The 14,236-nt window shown below is 39.0% G+C and overlaps 1 protein-coding gene across 2 annotated transcripts in view; it reads left to right on the forward strand.

The window, feature by feature from the left end:
* The window catches only part of trappc9 (trafficking protein particle complex subunit 9), a 149,893-nt gene that overhangs the window by 57,079 nt on the left and 78,578 nt on the right, over nucleotides 1–14,236 (forward strand). For both annotated transcript variants that reach the window (XM_055225437.1, XM_055225438.1), the window contains 2 exons: nucleotides 861–1,003; nucleotides 10,505–10,615. In XM_055225437.1, coding sequence (XP_055081412.1) covers nucleotides 861–1,003; nucleotides 10,505–10,615 — 254 coding nt within the window. The remainder of the gene's footprint in view (nucleotides 1–860; nucleotides 1,004–10,504; nucleotides 10,616–14,236) is intronic.

Genomic DNA, 14,236 nt, shown 5'->3' on the forward strand with positions numbered 1-14,236 from the left:
TTTAGCAATATTTATATCACCTTATATCATGTCATTTTTAAATTCATTCAAGTTTAATTCCTTGATTTTTTTAAGCTAAGAACACTAAATGAACCAAAATCATTTGTTTAAAAGAAATCTTTCCTTCCAGTAATGTCTTGTACCTTTCTTGCATCTATTATTCATTTGTTTTTGTAATAGGCTCAACATCTAGCTGGCAACATCCAAACCCCCGTGAGATAAATGATGAACATAATCAAAGCATTAAGCCAAATTTGTCCAGCAAAGACTCCGGGTTTGCTTCTCTCAGCTATTTCAGAAGAATTATGCTGCATAGGAAAAAAAAAAAGTGGGACCTTGGATGCTCCTTTTACCCCGCCTCGTCGGCCCGTCGCCTGAGTCAGCTTGTGCGCTCCTCGCCATAAACTGCCACTTTTCATTTCCACATCCTCCCCCACTTGGCCGCCTGTCCCATGCTACCCCTCTTTCGCCCAAAATCTCCCATTAATTCTGTCTGGCCGTTCTCTTCTGGACCCAGGCCCGCTCACCCCGTCCACCTCAGACCCGACTGCCAAAGAAGTTGATTCCGAATTGAACTCCTTGTAGCCACCAGTCTTTGAGAGCATTGGCCCTCCATTACATTAAGGAACACAATGGAGACTCAGTGCATTTATGCTGACTTCTGACACATTAAGCTCAAGTACCTTTTTTGCTGATATAGTAATGATTCAAAGCGTTTTTGACTGCGCTCTCTGACCCCAATCACACTTAAGCTAGTCCTCATATATTTTTGTAAAGGCTATTCTCTGTTTGGATGACCCATATAGTTTTCCTTTAAACATTGTCAATTGTGTGTTTCTTTGCTGTGTGTTTCTTTGCAGACATTGGAAGCCGTGTTAACCTTCAAGTATTCCGGAGGAGCAGGCAAAGTGGAGGGATATTACCGTGAGCTTTCCCTGGGAGTCCATGTTGACGTGGAGCCTTCTGTATTCTTCACGCGAGTCAGTACGCTCCCAGCAACCAGGTAACACAACGTCAAACATCACACTGTTGTAACTATTGGTGATTTTCAGATTCTAAAATGTGATGGTGTCATACTCTCAGATAGGAAGCTAGGACCAGTTTTTCCTATTGATTACAGTGCACTTTCCTGTGAAATATCCAAAATTCAAAAGCACAAATGTTGAACCTGATTCCTATTAGTGCAACCGAAATCTGCATTTTAACTATATTGTATTATATTAAATATTTTTGGCCTGTAGAATGTTTTGATGTCATTGCAAATCAAGCAGCAAGAAATTCAGCATTCAGCATTAACTTGAAACCCCACTGACTTGACGGACTATCTCTCCTTACCTTTTTTTCAGAGGAATCTCAACTTTGTTTTTATAATTATACTAAAGGTTATTCTTTTCACGTTGTGCACTGTACAAAAAGTACAGGCCACAATCTTGAGTTTTAAGATGCCCCTCTATTTATGTACTTGTTAAGCATTAGATTCATGTTATTATGTTTTCTATTTATTTCTCCCAAAGACTGTGTATAGACGCAGTCAACCCCAGCTCTAGAGAAAAAAACGATGGAGACAAATTATGTCCCAGTAATGGCCACTTGAGGTGAATCATTAGCTGCAATAATATCTGCAGTTTAGGCCATCCATCAGGGCGGAGTGCTGATAGATACTGTTCTGTCTGCTGTACTGTCAGCCTGTCACTGAGAGTCCCCTGTGCTTTACCTCCTTAGCCATTTGTGCCTCGTCGCTCTGACATACACTACCTACCGGCTCCTCACCAAACCTCTAAACCTTCAGATGCAACATGAAAGCCCTGTTATTGCTGCGTGCTGCGTGCTGCTCCTGCGGTTAAATCAAATATATTTGCACAGGCTAAGTTGCCTTTTAAAGATCCCGTCAAAGGTTACAGAGTCTTTAAACTGGTATAATATATTTACACCTACAACGGCCAACACCATGAAAGCAGCAGAATAACAATTTCTATTGCTCAAAATGTGTTTGAAAAGAATCTGCTGGCATGAAAATACCATAATCTCATTACTTCTCTTAAAACAAATAATCAAACATCCCTTTAAAACTGTTGTATACAATCTCACAAACTTCTGCCTCCATTTCAGTGTGCTTTGTCCGGAATGTTCCACAGTATGGCATGGAGGCAAGCAGCTGATGCCAGTCCAAGTTATGGGTCTTATCTGCCATATGGTGAAACATTTTATGCAACACAATAACCTCTACATGGGAAGTAGCAAGTGGTGGACACCAGAAAAGTTACATAGTGTACCTTTTCAAGTTTTTATTATTGCTTTAAACCTATCATCCATGTCACCAGGCTTTAATTCCATTTTAAACATGCTGTTGGTCACCTTGGGCTAAGCATTTCACATTTTCTAAATTAAAATAATGTCTACATTTAGAAAATATACTTTCATGAAATTTGACTCCATTTCCAATGAGGAACTTAGGCGTTGGAGCTTCCTCTGCTGTCAACAATGGGAATGAATAAGCAGTAAGTAAAGAAATTAAGTCCTTATTGGTCATGAATGCTATGTCAATAGAGCTATGCGTTCGTTGTGAACCCAATTTAGCTGCAGAGCGATTCTGATGATTCAAAAAATATGTCCACATGTGAATGGAGCTTGCTTGAGTTCTTAGAGAAGATGACTTTGGATTAATGTATTAATTGATAAATGAAACGAGCACGAATAAAGCAACAATACCACTCCAGGTATGTTTTTGATGAGGAGATAACACATAGAGCGAAAAGCTCAAAAAAGTCAATTTTGCTTATAATGTGTTCTTTAAAATGAAATGCCGGCATGCAGTTTTAAATTGATGAATTAATTTGCAAAATAATTATTAGTTCATCTGCTGAATGCAGGCCTACTGTGCTTGAATTACAGGAGATGTACTTATTGTTTAAACATTATGATCCTATGAGTAAGAATATAATGTATCATGCATCATATGTGAGATGACCCTGACACACTGCCACCGATTCCACTTTATTATCCCTACATCAGGGATGCATATTCTCAAATTTTGTGCTAAAACGCAATTTATAAGAGCTCTCTTTGACACACACACAGGAGAGGCAGATAAAACACGCTCCACTTGTTGAGATAAGTACTATTGAATTTCTTTATGACTGTCAGTTAAAAGGGAATTTCTAAGTGGGAGAAAGAAAGTATTCAATAATAGTGCATTTGACCTTTTCAGACACTTTATTCTTTTACTTGTTTCAGCACCATCTTTTCTGTTAGTACATGTAATATTTACAAGGGGCAATATACAGTATAGCATGAGTAGCATTTGGATTTCACGAGTCCCTTTTATTTAGCCCTTGTTCAATTACTTCTTACAACTACAATTATTTATTTTTCAACTGAACTTTGTCATCAAATTCCCGTAATGTTTTCCCTTATCATTTGTTTCATTATGTTTTCCCAAAATTGAGTAGCTGTTTTATATTACATGATTTCTTGGACAAATAGTTATTCAAATCGTACCTACAATCTAATTAAGAATTCAGAACTAATTATATGCTAGGATGCGCTTTCAAAACTAACAAAAGCAATATTGCATTTCATTTCAGCTCCTAGTCATATTTCAGTTTAGCGGCCCCCTCTTCCACTTTAGTCCACAACACCAATACATTTCTATTTCAAATAAATGAAAACAGTTTTGGGGAGGGCATCCTTGGACAGCATTTGGCCGGAGCACTCACTGCCAATCACCCCGGCTCCTCACATGGCCTTTAAAAGCACTGCTCGCCCAGCCGTGACACACTGCCACTGTGTTAATGGAGTGGAGAGGTAAAGAGCTTCTCCACTGGGGCAACTTATATTCCTGGGCACGGAGACACAAGTGCTGTATAGTAAACTGTTTTGGAGGCAGTTATCCCCTTTACATTCTCCTCACACCTAATCAGGCGTTTTATTTATTTTCACACTTACAGCAGTGTAATGTGTACAGTGCATTCTAAGAGTTGCTTTTCCGCCAATGTTTAAAATGGTAAATGGCCACAGTTATCCAGTGCCTTCTCATCTCCTTTGGGCTCTCGATGCCCTTATTCACATATTATTAAACTGGATTTAGATTATGTTTTATACTTTTACTATGTCAAAGTATTCTTTTGACAGGTCGCCACATTAATGTTTGTGGATGAGTTAAATGCACTTTAAATATCTTATGAAACTTAACGCATTTTTTTTTTATTTATTTTTTTTTTTTTTGTTAAAAGAAACAAAAAATCAGAATATAGTTTGAACTTTCTATTTCCGTGGAATAATGCAGACCTGAAAACATGCTCTAAATACTAGTTATGCCGTCTTGGCTTTGATTGCTTTATTCTTACCATAATTATTGATTTTTCATTTAGGCCAGGTGTCAAGAGGGACAGTGTTCTTGTTTCTCTGTATATTTAAGAAGGATTTTAAATGATCCAGAGCATAGCACTTTAAAACTACAAATTAGTGTACCATCAGGTATGCATAATACTTTGGCATTGTACTGGTTTACCAAATGAACACTTGTATGGAAAGCATACCTGAATTTTAGAGGAGTTAATCAGCCCATGCATGACTCGAGCCAACTGCCATGGGCGACAGATGCAGCCACAATTAGCCATCCATCTTTATTGTGCCACCGTGCTGCTACAGCCAAAACTAACACAAACCATATTGCAACACTCAAACTGGCATCCAGCTGGATTTTGTATGTTTAAAAGGACTACACAATTTTCACTAGAATACCATATGTCAGAGTTACTACACCACACCAAAGAAACATGTTTATCATTTTCAGTAGTATTAATATGTATAAAGTCAACAAACTATTACATTTCTTACTTCATATTGGAAAGCCTAATTTATTTCTGCTTAATATTTTATGATTCTTAAAAAAAAAACCAAAAAAACAACAACTTATTTTCCTATTTTGCTCTGCTGCTGTTTTCCTTAGCCTTGGATTTGTTGTCTCTTTGCCTCCACCAGAATGTACCATCAAGTTTGCAGCCTCAAAAATAACCAATTAACCAGTTTGTGTGACCAGTATCAGAGCCTGGTGCAGGTGTAAGATCCTATTAGTTCTGCTACACTCTCAGTACCACTCTCACCCTTTCACCCTGTGCAGCTTTCCTCTTTCAAAGCCTCGCGCCTATCATCTCCTTCTATCTCTTATATACTTTTCTTGGTAGCTTTTGACCGCGCCTCTCATGACTTCTTTCACAGTGCTACTCCACAGTCCAAAGCACAATGGAAAAGAATGTGCAGCAAGGACAGACATACTTGTCATTATTGCTTTAAATGTGAAAGAACTTTACATACAACTATTTGTTTTTAATACATCTGACTATAGGATATAGATTATTGAATAGAATAGAAATAAAAATGTGATTTGATGCCTGTGACTAAGGATCCATACATCCAGCTTTTTCTGTTCTGATACCAATGTTGATAATTTGGCTTTAAGTATCTGCTGATACCCAACATTAGATGCTACTAGGGCACTGAAAACACGCATTATTTCCTTTAAACACAAACATCATATGTGAAAAATTGAGCTAAAGGTGTTTTGTAACTTTTATAACTGCAAATTTTCAATATTGGCGCAGATATCCAATACCAGTGAGCGAACAGTCAAAATTGTCAGGTATGAAAACAAATGAACCTTGGTCTGGAAAAAGAATCTATTAAAATAAATAAATTAAGACCAGGTGAACCTCATTGGACTACTATTATTGTATCGGTTCATCCCTACCTGTGATTTAATTAATCAAAGTGAAGTATGGACTCTTAGCTGCCTACTTCAGTTACCTCTTACAGTGATTTAAGTTATATTTTTTAGTATGTTTTTTTTTTTTTTTTTTTCTCAGCACATTAGCGACTTATTTGGTTGTGGGAAAATCCAGTCATGACTGTCTGTGTAATCCTTCATCCAGGTCTGTTGTTCAGTTCTGAACTGAACTGAAGAAACGGCTTGGATGAGCAGCGAAACGTCCTCACTCCTACAAAGATTTGTCCAGTTGACAGATTTAAACTTTGTCTTTTGTTATCCAGTCAGGACTGTACAACATCCAGGTATTACGTAAATTGGCAGTGTTATGAATTTATCAAGTCTTTCTCTAATGACGTAGAACTCTATAGAATCATCAGGTGTTCTCACTTCATTGGAGGCCCACACTTTGAACATAGAATTGGTAGTAAAAGTACTCAGATCAGTAGCTCAGATTAAGGTTCAATGCATCAAAAGTATGTATTTTCAGTACATTTCCCCTCCACAAACTCAAAGCGACTGCCACAGCCATCCACTGCTCCAGCTCCCTCTCCCATTTGACCTGCTCTTGTAGTGTTTATGACACAATTGAGTGGCTATCATGTGCACGCAGTAGGGGTGTCTCGCAAGGCATGGCTGGATGTTAAGGTGGCAGAATTGTTCAGGGAAGTGACAAAGTGCCAGGAAGTGTGAAATAGTTAGTGATCCATATTTTACACAGAGCCGTTAAAGTCCGATTCTCAACAGTGGTCTCTTACTCCTGAAAACCCAACTGCACCTCCGGGACGCGTGAGCACAAGTGCAGCGCTCGTGTCCTCAGCATCATTAGCTGAGAAATGTAACACTCGCTAGCTGGCGCACTCCTTTTAGCTCTTGAGGAACAGCTTTGGCTCATTGATCTCAGAATGACCTATAACCACAGTAACAGACGGGAAAATAATCAAACCCATCTAATGTTGCTATCAATTTGAATACTCTTTAGATAGGTGTTCCTGTCTGAAAGTGCTGCTCTAAATCATAAGCACTGAAGTGATGAAAATTTCAGTTCAATACCTGAGTGCCCAGGGAAACAAGCTCTTTGTGGTTGGATCATGCATGCTTTGTCCTTGGTTGGAAGCAACTATTGGATTATTAAAGGACAGGCAGCAGTGGAAATGAACCATAATAAGCACACAGTTGTAATGAACGCAATTTGATGGTAAAAGTGCTCAGAGTGAGTTAGGCAATGAATTATGGACTTAAAATTTGCAGGTTTTCTACCTTTGATGCCACAATCCAAAGAAATTTGAAACACAATTATTTCAGAGCAAGAGGACATCATTAACAGGATTAATGAGAGATGGGTGAATGACGCAAAATACAACTCTTAAGGGAACGTTATTACAGCGTCATTTTGTCATGTTCTTAAAGTGAGGCTGGTGTGAAACTTGCTTCAACCAAATCCCTCTCTTTGCAATGGACTGAAATAGCATAAAAAAATAATACTCCTACTGTCACATCACCAAAATAATAATAAAAAAGTTGTCTTTGTTTTATTTACAAAACACCCCTAAATGACTACCACCATCCTGTTTCACTCTGAGCAGTCAGTAACTCAGATGCACACAACAAAATAAGATCTTGTGAAACGGCAGCTTTGGGCCAAGAGCTGGAGTGATGCATGAGGAGTCGGCTCTGTGAGCTAAAAATAGCTCCACATTGACAGATCTGTAAATTCAGGATTGGTAACTAAAGCCATTACTTTAGCCATGTATGAGGTATGTCACGTTTTGTCTGTATCTGGGACCTAAATCAGCACCTATTGATTGACTTCTGTAGGCTTATAACATTGATTGCTTTATTTTTGCCCACTCCTTCACTGATGTGTAATAACTAGTGTAACAAATTTAACAAAACTAATTGGCCTTGTTTTCATGCTGTTCTGACGAGTTTATGTATGGTGTTTCTACCCTGAAAGATTGTTATGTCCACTCTATTTACTTAGCAAAACATAGAAAGTGGAACAGATAGAAAGTGGAAAGTAAAAACACATGGCTTACATCTATCAACTACACACACTAAACAAATAGGACATGTTTAGAGATTTGTGTCCTTCAGGAGTGTAATGAAAGATGTACGGATTTTTCCTGACACAAAAAACATGAACAGTTTTGTCTGGTTTGTCACAAATGAAAAAGTGCAGAAGTAAAGGAAAATTTAGCTAAACTTAAAGTAAATTGCCACAGCATTATAGAAAGAAAGGAAACTAACTGCCTAAATAATGTGATTATTTTTTCTTGTTATAATATTAATTCAAAATATTGTCATTTTATATACATTCATTAATTTTCACACATATGCTTGCCTCAAACAGCACTTATGTCTCTGCAGTTTTCTAGTGAAATGAAACTACTTGAGCTTAATTAGTTTTAAACAATTTGCTCGATAAAAAGCTGTGCAATATAAATCAAGGGAGCAGCTGTTGTCTTAGAAAAAGATTTCTCTTCCCTTTGTTTTACTCCCTTTTAGACTCTCTTTAATAGATCTGCTTAAATTTTATCTTACAACCTACAACATTGCTTTGTAGAAAACCAAATTGTTGGTCCAATCCCAAACGTTGGGATGCCACTGTTGTATTTAGTAACTGGTCTCCTATCAGCAGTTGTGGAGCCAACAGTTGTTCCAGTTCCTTTAGTTTATCTGTGGTACTTAGCGTATGAGCTATGAGCCTGTGCTCCCTAACTGGGTGGGCTGATTGATCACCTCCTCTAGCCTATAAATCAGTAGCACGACCCACTCAGTCTATTTATCATGTCCGCCAACAGAGACAAGCAGACAATTAACGAAACATGGCTCGCCTTTCAAAATATGCTCCTTTAATTGTCAAAGCAGCTCATTGGAGACGAAGGCCGACGCAACTTTTGCCTCCATTAACTCTGACATATAAAAAGCAAAGAACGGCTCTAAAAGTGTTTCCCTTTTCATTCCTGAAGTTAGAAATATGAAATGGAAGGGACGATTTGAACAGACCACCACATAAGGACGTTTATGGTTATATCTTGGTTTATGTTGGAGGTCCATAGGTGTTAAGACGGATGATGTTACATTTACCTGTGAGAAATTACTGAGCAATCTTGTATCACCACTGTCTATTTTTTGTCATATTGAAACATAATGGTTGGCTTGTTATTTTAATGTTTTTTAATTGAAAGTGTTGATGTTTTAGTGTATGTTTTATACCCAGAATGCAATCAGCTCAGAAAACATACATGAAGCCTCCCAGTATAGTTGTACATTGTCTCTCAGCATACAAAAAACACTGGTCATGTTGTTTCGTACGTCTGCATCCAGGGCTTTTATCATTCATTACCAGGATGCTAAACAGCTCGTTGGGGACTTAAATGAAGTCTTTGAAAAATCTGCACGCCCTCCTGGACCTTGATCTAAATCACAAATTGTGGCCTGTGGTATGATCTGCATGAGAAAAGCAGGTCTGGATGGCCTGCTCCAGCCCAGTCTGGGATGAAAGCGCCGCCATCTTTGATGTCATGACAATGACTGATGAGCGCCTCACACCACGTCCTTGCGTGCACTTTGCATATTTACACCTTTATCCAGTGGTATATTTAGAAAGGCTATTGTCAATCATGCATAAAATACTGTATATGCCCACTAATAACCCCACCTATTAGTGTACTCACTGAATGAATTGACTTTATCAAAGTGACTTTTAACTATTTTTAACACCACCTTTTAAACAATCTACATTCCAAATTAGTATACATATTCTTATTGTCATTAATTCGATATATACTGGGCAATTTGGAGTCAAATTAGAGAAGTCTAGACCTATAGTCTATTTATATTTTGGATTGTATTTGGCACCCTGTTTCTACAAACAAGGCTGGTCAGTGGACCTTTTCTTTCTTCACAAATTTGTCCTACTCTTACATCTCATTGATGAAGCTGAACCTTTAGTACTATTGTTAACTATGTAATTATTATTAATTTAGAAACCATCTGCAATGCACTTACTACACAAAATGTAGATTCATAGAGATACTGACAGCAATTGGTGTGACAGGTGCACTGGTCAGACAGGTGCACTTATAATACAGCCTTTGTCACAGACGTCACCTTAAACGCAGCCCTGTGTTAGAAGAGCGCACTCACACTCACCTCTCACAGGCAAATTAAAACTGCGTCTTTCTTGAAGAAACATCCTGTATTTCCCTGAAGCGGAGCAGGTCCAGAACAGACACATTTTCCTGTTATAAAGTTGTTGCTTTATAAATGGAGGGGCTCCTATCTGCAACAGCCTCAGCACACATGTGCAAGCCTCTAAAAAGCCTGCTGGCTTGTCAGGTTGTACATCTTGAGAGTGTGGCATGGCATGGCCTCCATTGCAGAGCACAACAACACAAGTTAATGAGACATTCGGAACTGCGCTTGATGCAGTCTGCTCAGTGGTCAGTAGAGTGTACTAAATGACACCGTGACTTCAACCATGCTTCAAACAGGCAGAGGTGAATGAAAAACAAGATTATTTGAATATATGTTGTAACTATGTATTGCCTGCCTACATTTCCCTGACCGCACGCCACTGTTATAAAGAATGCTCCATTATAAACAATGTCAACTTACCAAATGACAGCTTATATAACTGGCCCACCAATCACATTTGGTGAGGCAAACAGATTACCAATGGTCAATGAGCAGTTGAAATGATGAACTGTTTGTGTGTTTGTCTTGTGTTTGTAGCACCCGCCAGTGTCACCTGCTGCTGGACATCTTTAACCCCACAGAGCACGAGCTCACTGTGAGCGCCAACAACAACCAGGAACTGGTACTGCATGCCAGCCAGTGTCAGAGGTCAGTGAGTCTCTCTCTCTCTCTTTAGAAATAAGACATCAGTACATTCACTGCTATTTAGATTATTAATGAAGCTTTGCTTTTCTAGGATCTCATTTATTTACAAACCAGTGATTATTTCATCAGAGGATTATTCACATAACGCCGTACAGCTTGTGCAAAGTTTTAGTTCATTATGTAACGTGCAATAGTGCCCTACTATACATTTCTATAGTAAAAATGTATGTCAACTCCTATAAATGTCATATAAGTTGACATGTCACATTTGTAACTGATGTCAGAAAGGGCGTTGTTATGGAAGTCAACTGAATGTGACAGAGTGCGCCTCTGGGCCCCGCAGTGTCATACGCACATACACAGTATATAGAGAAATGTCTCTGACTGACATTCCCCTCAGCCAGAGAGCTACTATTGGGCCTTTGCATATGACTTATCATGTCGACGTTAGCTTCTCATGGTGGACACTTCTCTGGCAGACATCTGGTTTTCCACTGGCCTTACACAGATTACACAATACCACAGTATTAAGTGGCACAATGTGTATCAGATCTGTAAATCACTTATTTGTGTAGAATCAGTTTGTGTCGCTCCACCATCAGTGGTTTCAGTGCAGAGTCCAGTGTAGCAGAGCAGCTGTATTTAACATACACTGGAATCACAGACCACAGACTTGTTGTGTGTCCATGTAAGGAAGCATATTGTCCCTGTCTCTTCAGCTTTGTGACTCCACACATAACATGGCCCTGTCATTTCACATTTTTGTCCTGTTACGTTGAATGAGGTGTCAGGTTTGATCTGTTTTGTAGACTTTCATCCAGGATTTGTGGAGGAAGGACTCATTGGAACAGTCAATAGAAATGACTCTGTCAATCACTTTCACACAAGATGAGTAACCGTGACACTAGACCCAAAGGGGCTTTGATAGTTTTAGCCATGCTCAGCAGATAAATAAGAACATGTCTGTTACTAGTGGATGCTCATCATTTCTCTTGTTCAGCATCATGTGGTCCTGTAATCAAATTGCATGTGAAGCACACTGGTATGTGTGTTTTCCTGTCTTCTGCTAAGACGGTGTATTGAAGGGGAAATAGTCCAAATATGCTTGAATGGAATGGAGTGTTTTGAGTGAGTGGACAGACACTGCTAGAGGCCAGCCGGGTGATCCACAGGAACAGCTTTCATCTTCCCATAGCATTCACTAAAATGTCTTTTACAAGGTCTTTATCCTCTTGATGCTGAATGAAACATAGCCGAGCATCACACAAGGCGAATGGACACTTTGATGTTTAGCAGAGCACTCTGTTCCCAAAGGATGCTGTTCATAACTCTTGTTTATAAAATACAACAAACTGACCAATGTATATTTTACTAGTCTTTGTTAATCATTATTGTTTGGTATAAAATATGAAAATCCTGGCAGTGAATTCTCCTCAGATAATTATTTCTTCCTAATTGCTTTAAAGCACCTTGATGTTGCAATGTGGTCCGGTCTCCTAATGGTCAGCACTCCGCATTAACAGCTCGCAAATGAGGCCCACTCCCCATAATTTCTTTTATGCTTTGAGACAAGCAGAAGTGGCTCTCTACACTGCACACTGGCCTGACCTTTCTGCCTCCGACTCTTTTCCTTGTAATGAGCAAATTAGGTTTGGAGTGAGAGAGCGAACAGTTTTGTTATCCCTGAAATAAAAACCAGATTAGCCGTCTATGTTTTTGGTACGTTCATTCATTGTGTACATTCTTAAACTGTTTAATCACATGGGAGTCTGTACTTGTTCATTATTATTAGAGAGTCTGGTATAAATATTTGAACAGTAATGATCAGAATTTACGAGTCGACTCACACTGCTTGTTTCACCGTCAGCTGTATAAATACAACCATGGGGAGAACCATTGAGCTCCCAGTCTGACAATTCTCTGCATCCTGAATGAATCTTGCAGTCCAGTTCAAGCTATAATTTTATTCATGACATTTATAAGACCCCAGTTTCATGTCTTTCCCACCTTTGGCTAGTTTCCATAGCTTTACCGGAGCTCCTACTGTATGATGCAAATCTTCTCTGCCACAATTCAAAGCTTCATTACTAAAGTAGTGCATTTAAATCACATTTTTATTCTATGAAGCGTGAGACATTGTTATCAAATAAAAAGTTAATAAAATCTGCCAAATATGTTTAACAGAAGGACAAAACAGAACGTCACACAAGGATATTGCCTTGGCTGCTAAATGTGAGATGTCTTTTTCAAATTTCAATACAAATACATAACCTACAAATAAAAATACATTTGTGTTATCAACTTCAGCAAAAAAAAATAAAAATAAAACATGCCCATTAGGAAAATCTATTTGTATTGCCTGAACCTCAATATTATTTCAAAGTTTGCTCAGGCCTTGTCCAAATAACATCTCATATAAGAACTAAATTATCAACATTTGACATTTTTGAGAAACACAAAACATGTTTTTGTATTCATCTCTTTGTTAGCAGCAGAGTCCTCACTCACATTCCCACTTCTCAGGATTTAGAGCAGTGCAGAGGTTAAGCAGCCCTCACAGCTCCAGTCTCCATGGGCTTTAACCATCCCCACCTCTGCCCCTCTTAGCATGTGCAGGTCCTCGTGTTAGCCGTCCCAGAGCTGCATCTCTTCATTCCCTATGCCTCTCGTTGTGCACAAGGGTAGTCACACCTCATTGCACAAGCTTTTCAAACAACACTTGTTTCCATGGTGACCACCTTTCCCCTTTTTTGAGCTACTTTTCATGTTGGCTGAGCGCATAATGTAACTTCAGTCTTCCTGTCTTGAGAAGCATATTTTCAATAAGAAACATTATAATCTGAGTTTACATATGCATTACATCAAGTATTCCAAAAGGCAGTGACCACTAGGGACAGTGTCGGCTAGAGCAGCGGCTTTGACACAGATGGGATATGACTGCTGACATGTATATCTGCTGCCGATCCTCAGTGGGATTGTGTTTCGCACTTTTCTGTGGCATCTGTTAGAGTGAGGTCTCATTCCCTAGTACATTTTCTTCAAATGCTTCCCAGAGGGCGTTTTAACTCTGCTCTCAGCAAGGGTTGATGGGCTAGTGTATATGGTACCAACCATTTTTCTCTTGAATTTACAGCACATTACAGTTGATCTGCAATAGTGTGGACTTTACTACCTGTAGCCTGCTCGTATATTGTTAAAGGATTGCCCTTCTGCTAGAGTCAAGTTAAGATTTTGATATTATTTGTTTTCATCAATCATTCTCCTCTGAATATTGTTGCATGTCATAGCCTCTCTAGTGCTGTCTAATAACGGCACATTCCCCTCCAAAAAAGCTCCAGGCATTTTAAGAGCAAAGATAAAAATAGCTTTGTCTGTCTGAGTATGTGTGTGCGAGCATCGGTTCTGATGCCACTGTTGCCACACTAAAGCAGCCCTCTGCATACTCAGTAATTGGCTTGGTGTTGCTGTGTGGAGTGAGCTGAGGATGGATGGCTGCCGCGGCTGTATTCAAAGGGTTACAGCGAGTCTAGCGCAGTCTAAAAATAGACTGTTGCTCTCTCTGCCTCTGCACGGGCCATGCTGGATCCCCGCCCTAAGCTGCTGCACGTGAGCTAAAAATAGATA

This window comes from Periophthalmus magnuspinnatus, chromosome 11 (assembly GCF_009829125.3).
Source record: "Periophthalmus magnuspinnatus isolate fPerMag1 chromosome 11, fPerMag1.2.pri, whole genome shotgun sequence".
NCBI classification, from domain to species: Eukaryota; Metazoa; Chordata; class Actinopteri; order Gobiiformes; family Gobiidae; genus Periophthalmus; species Periophthalmus magnuspinnatus.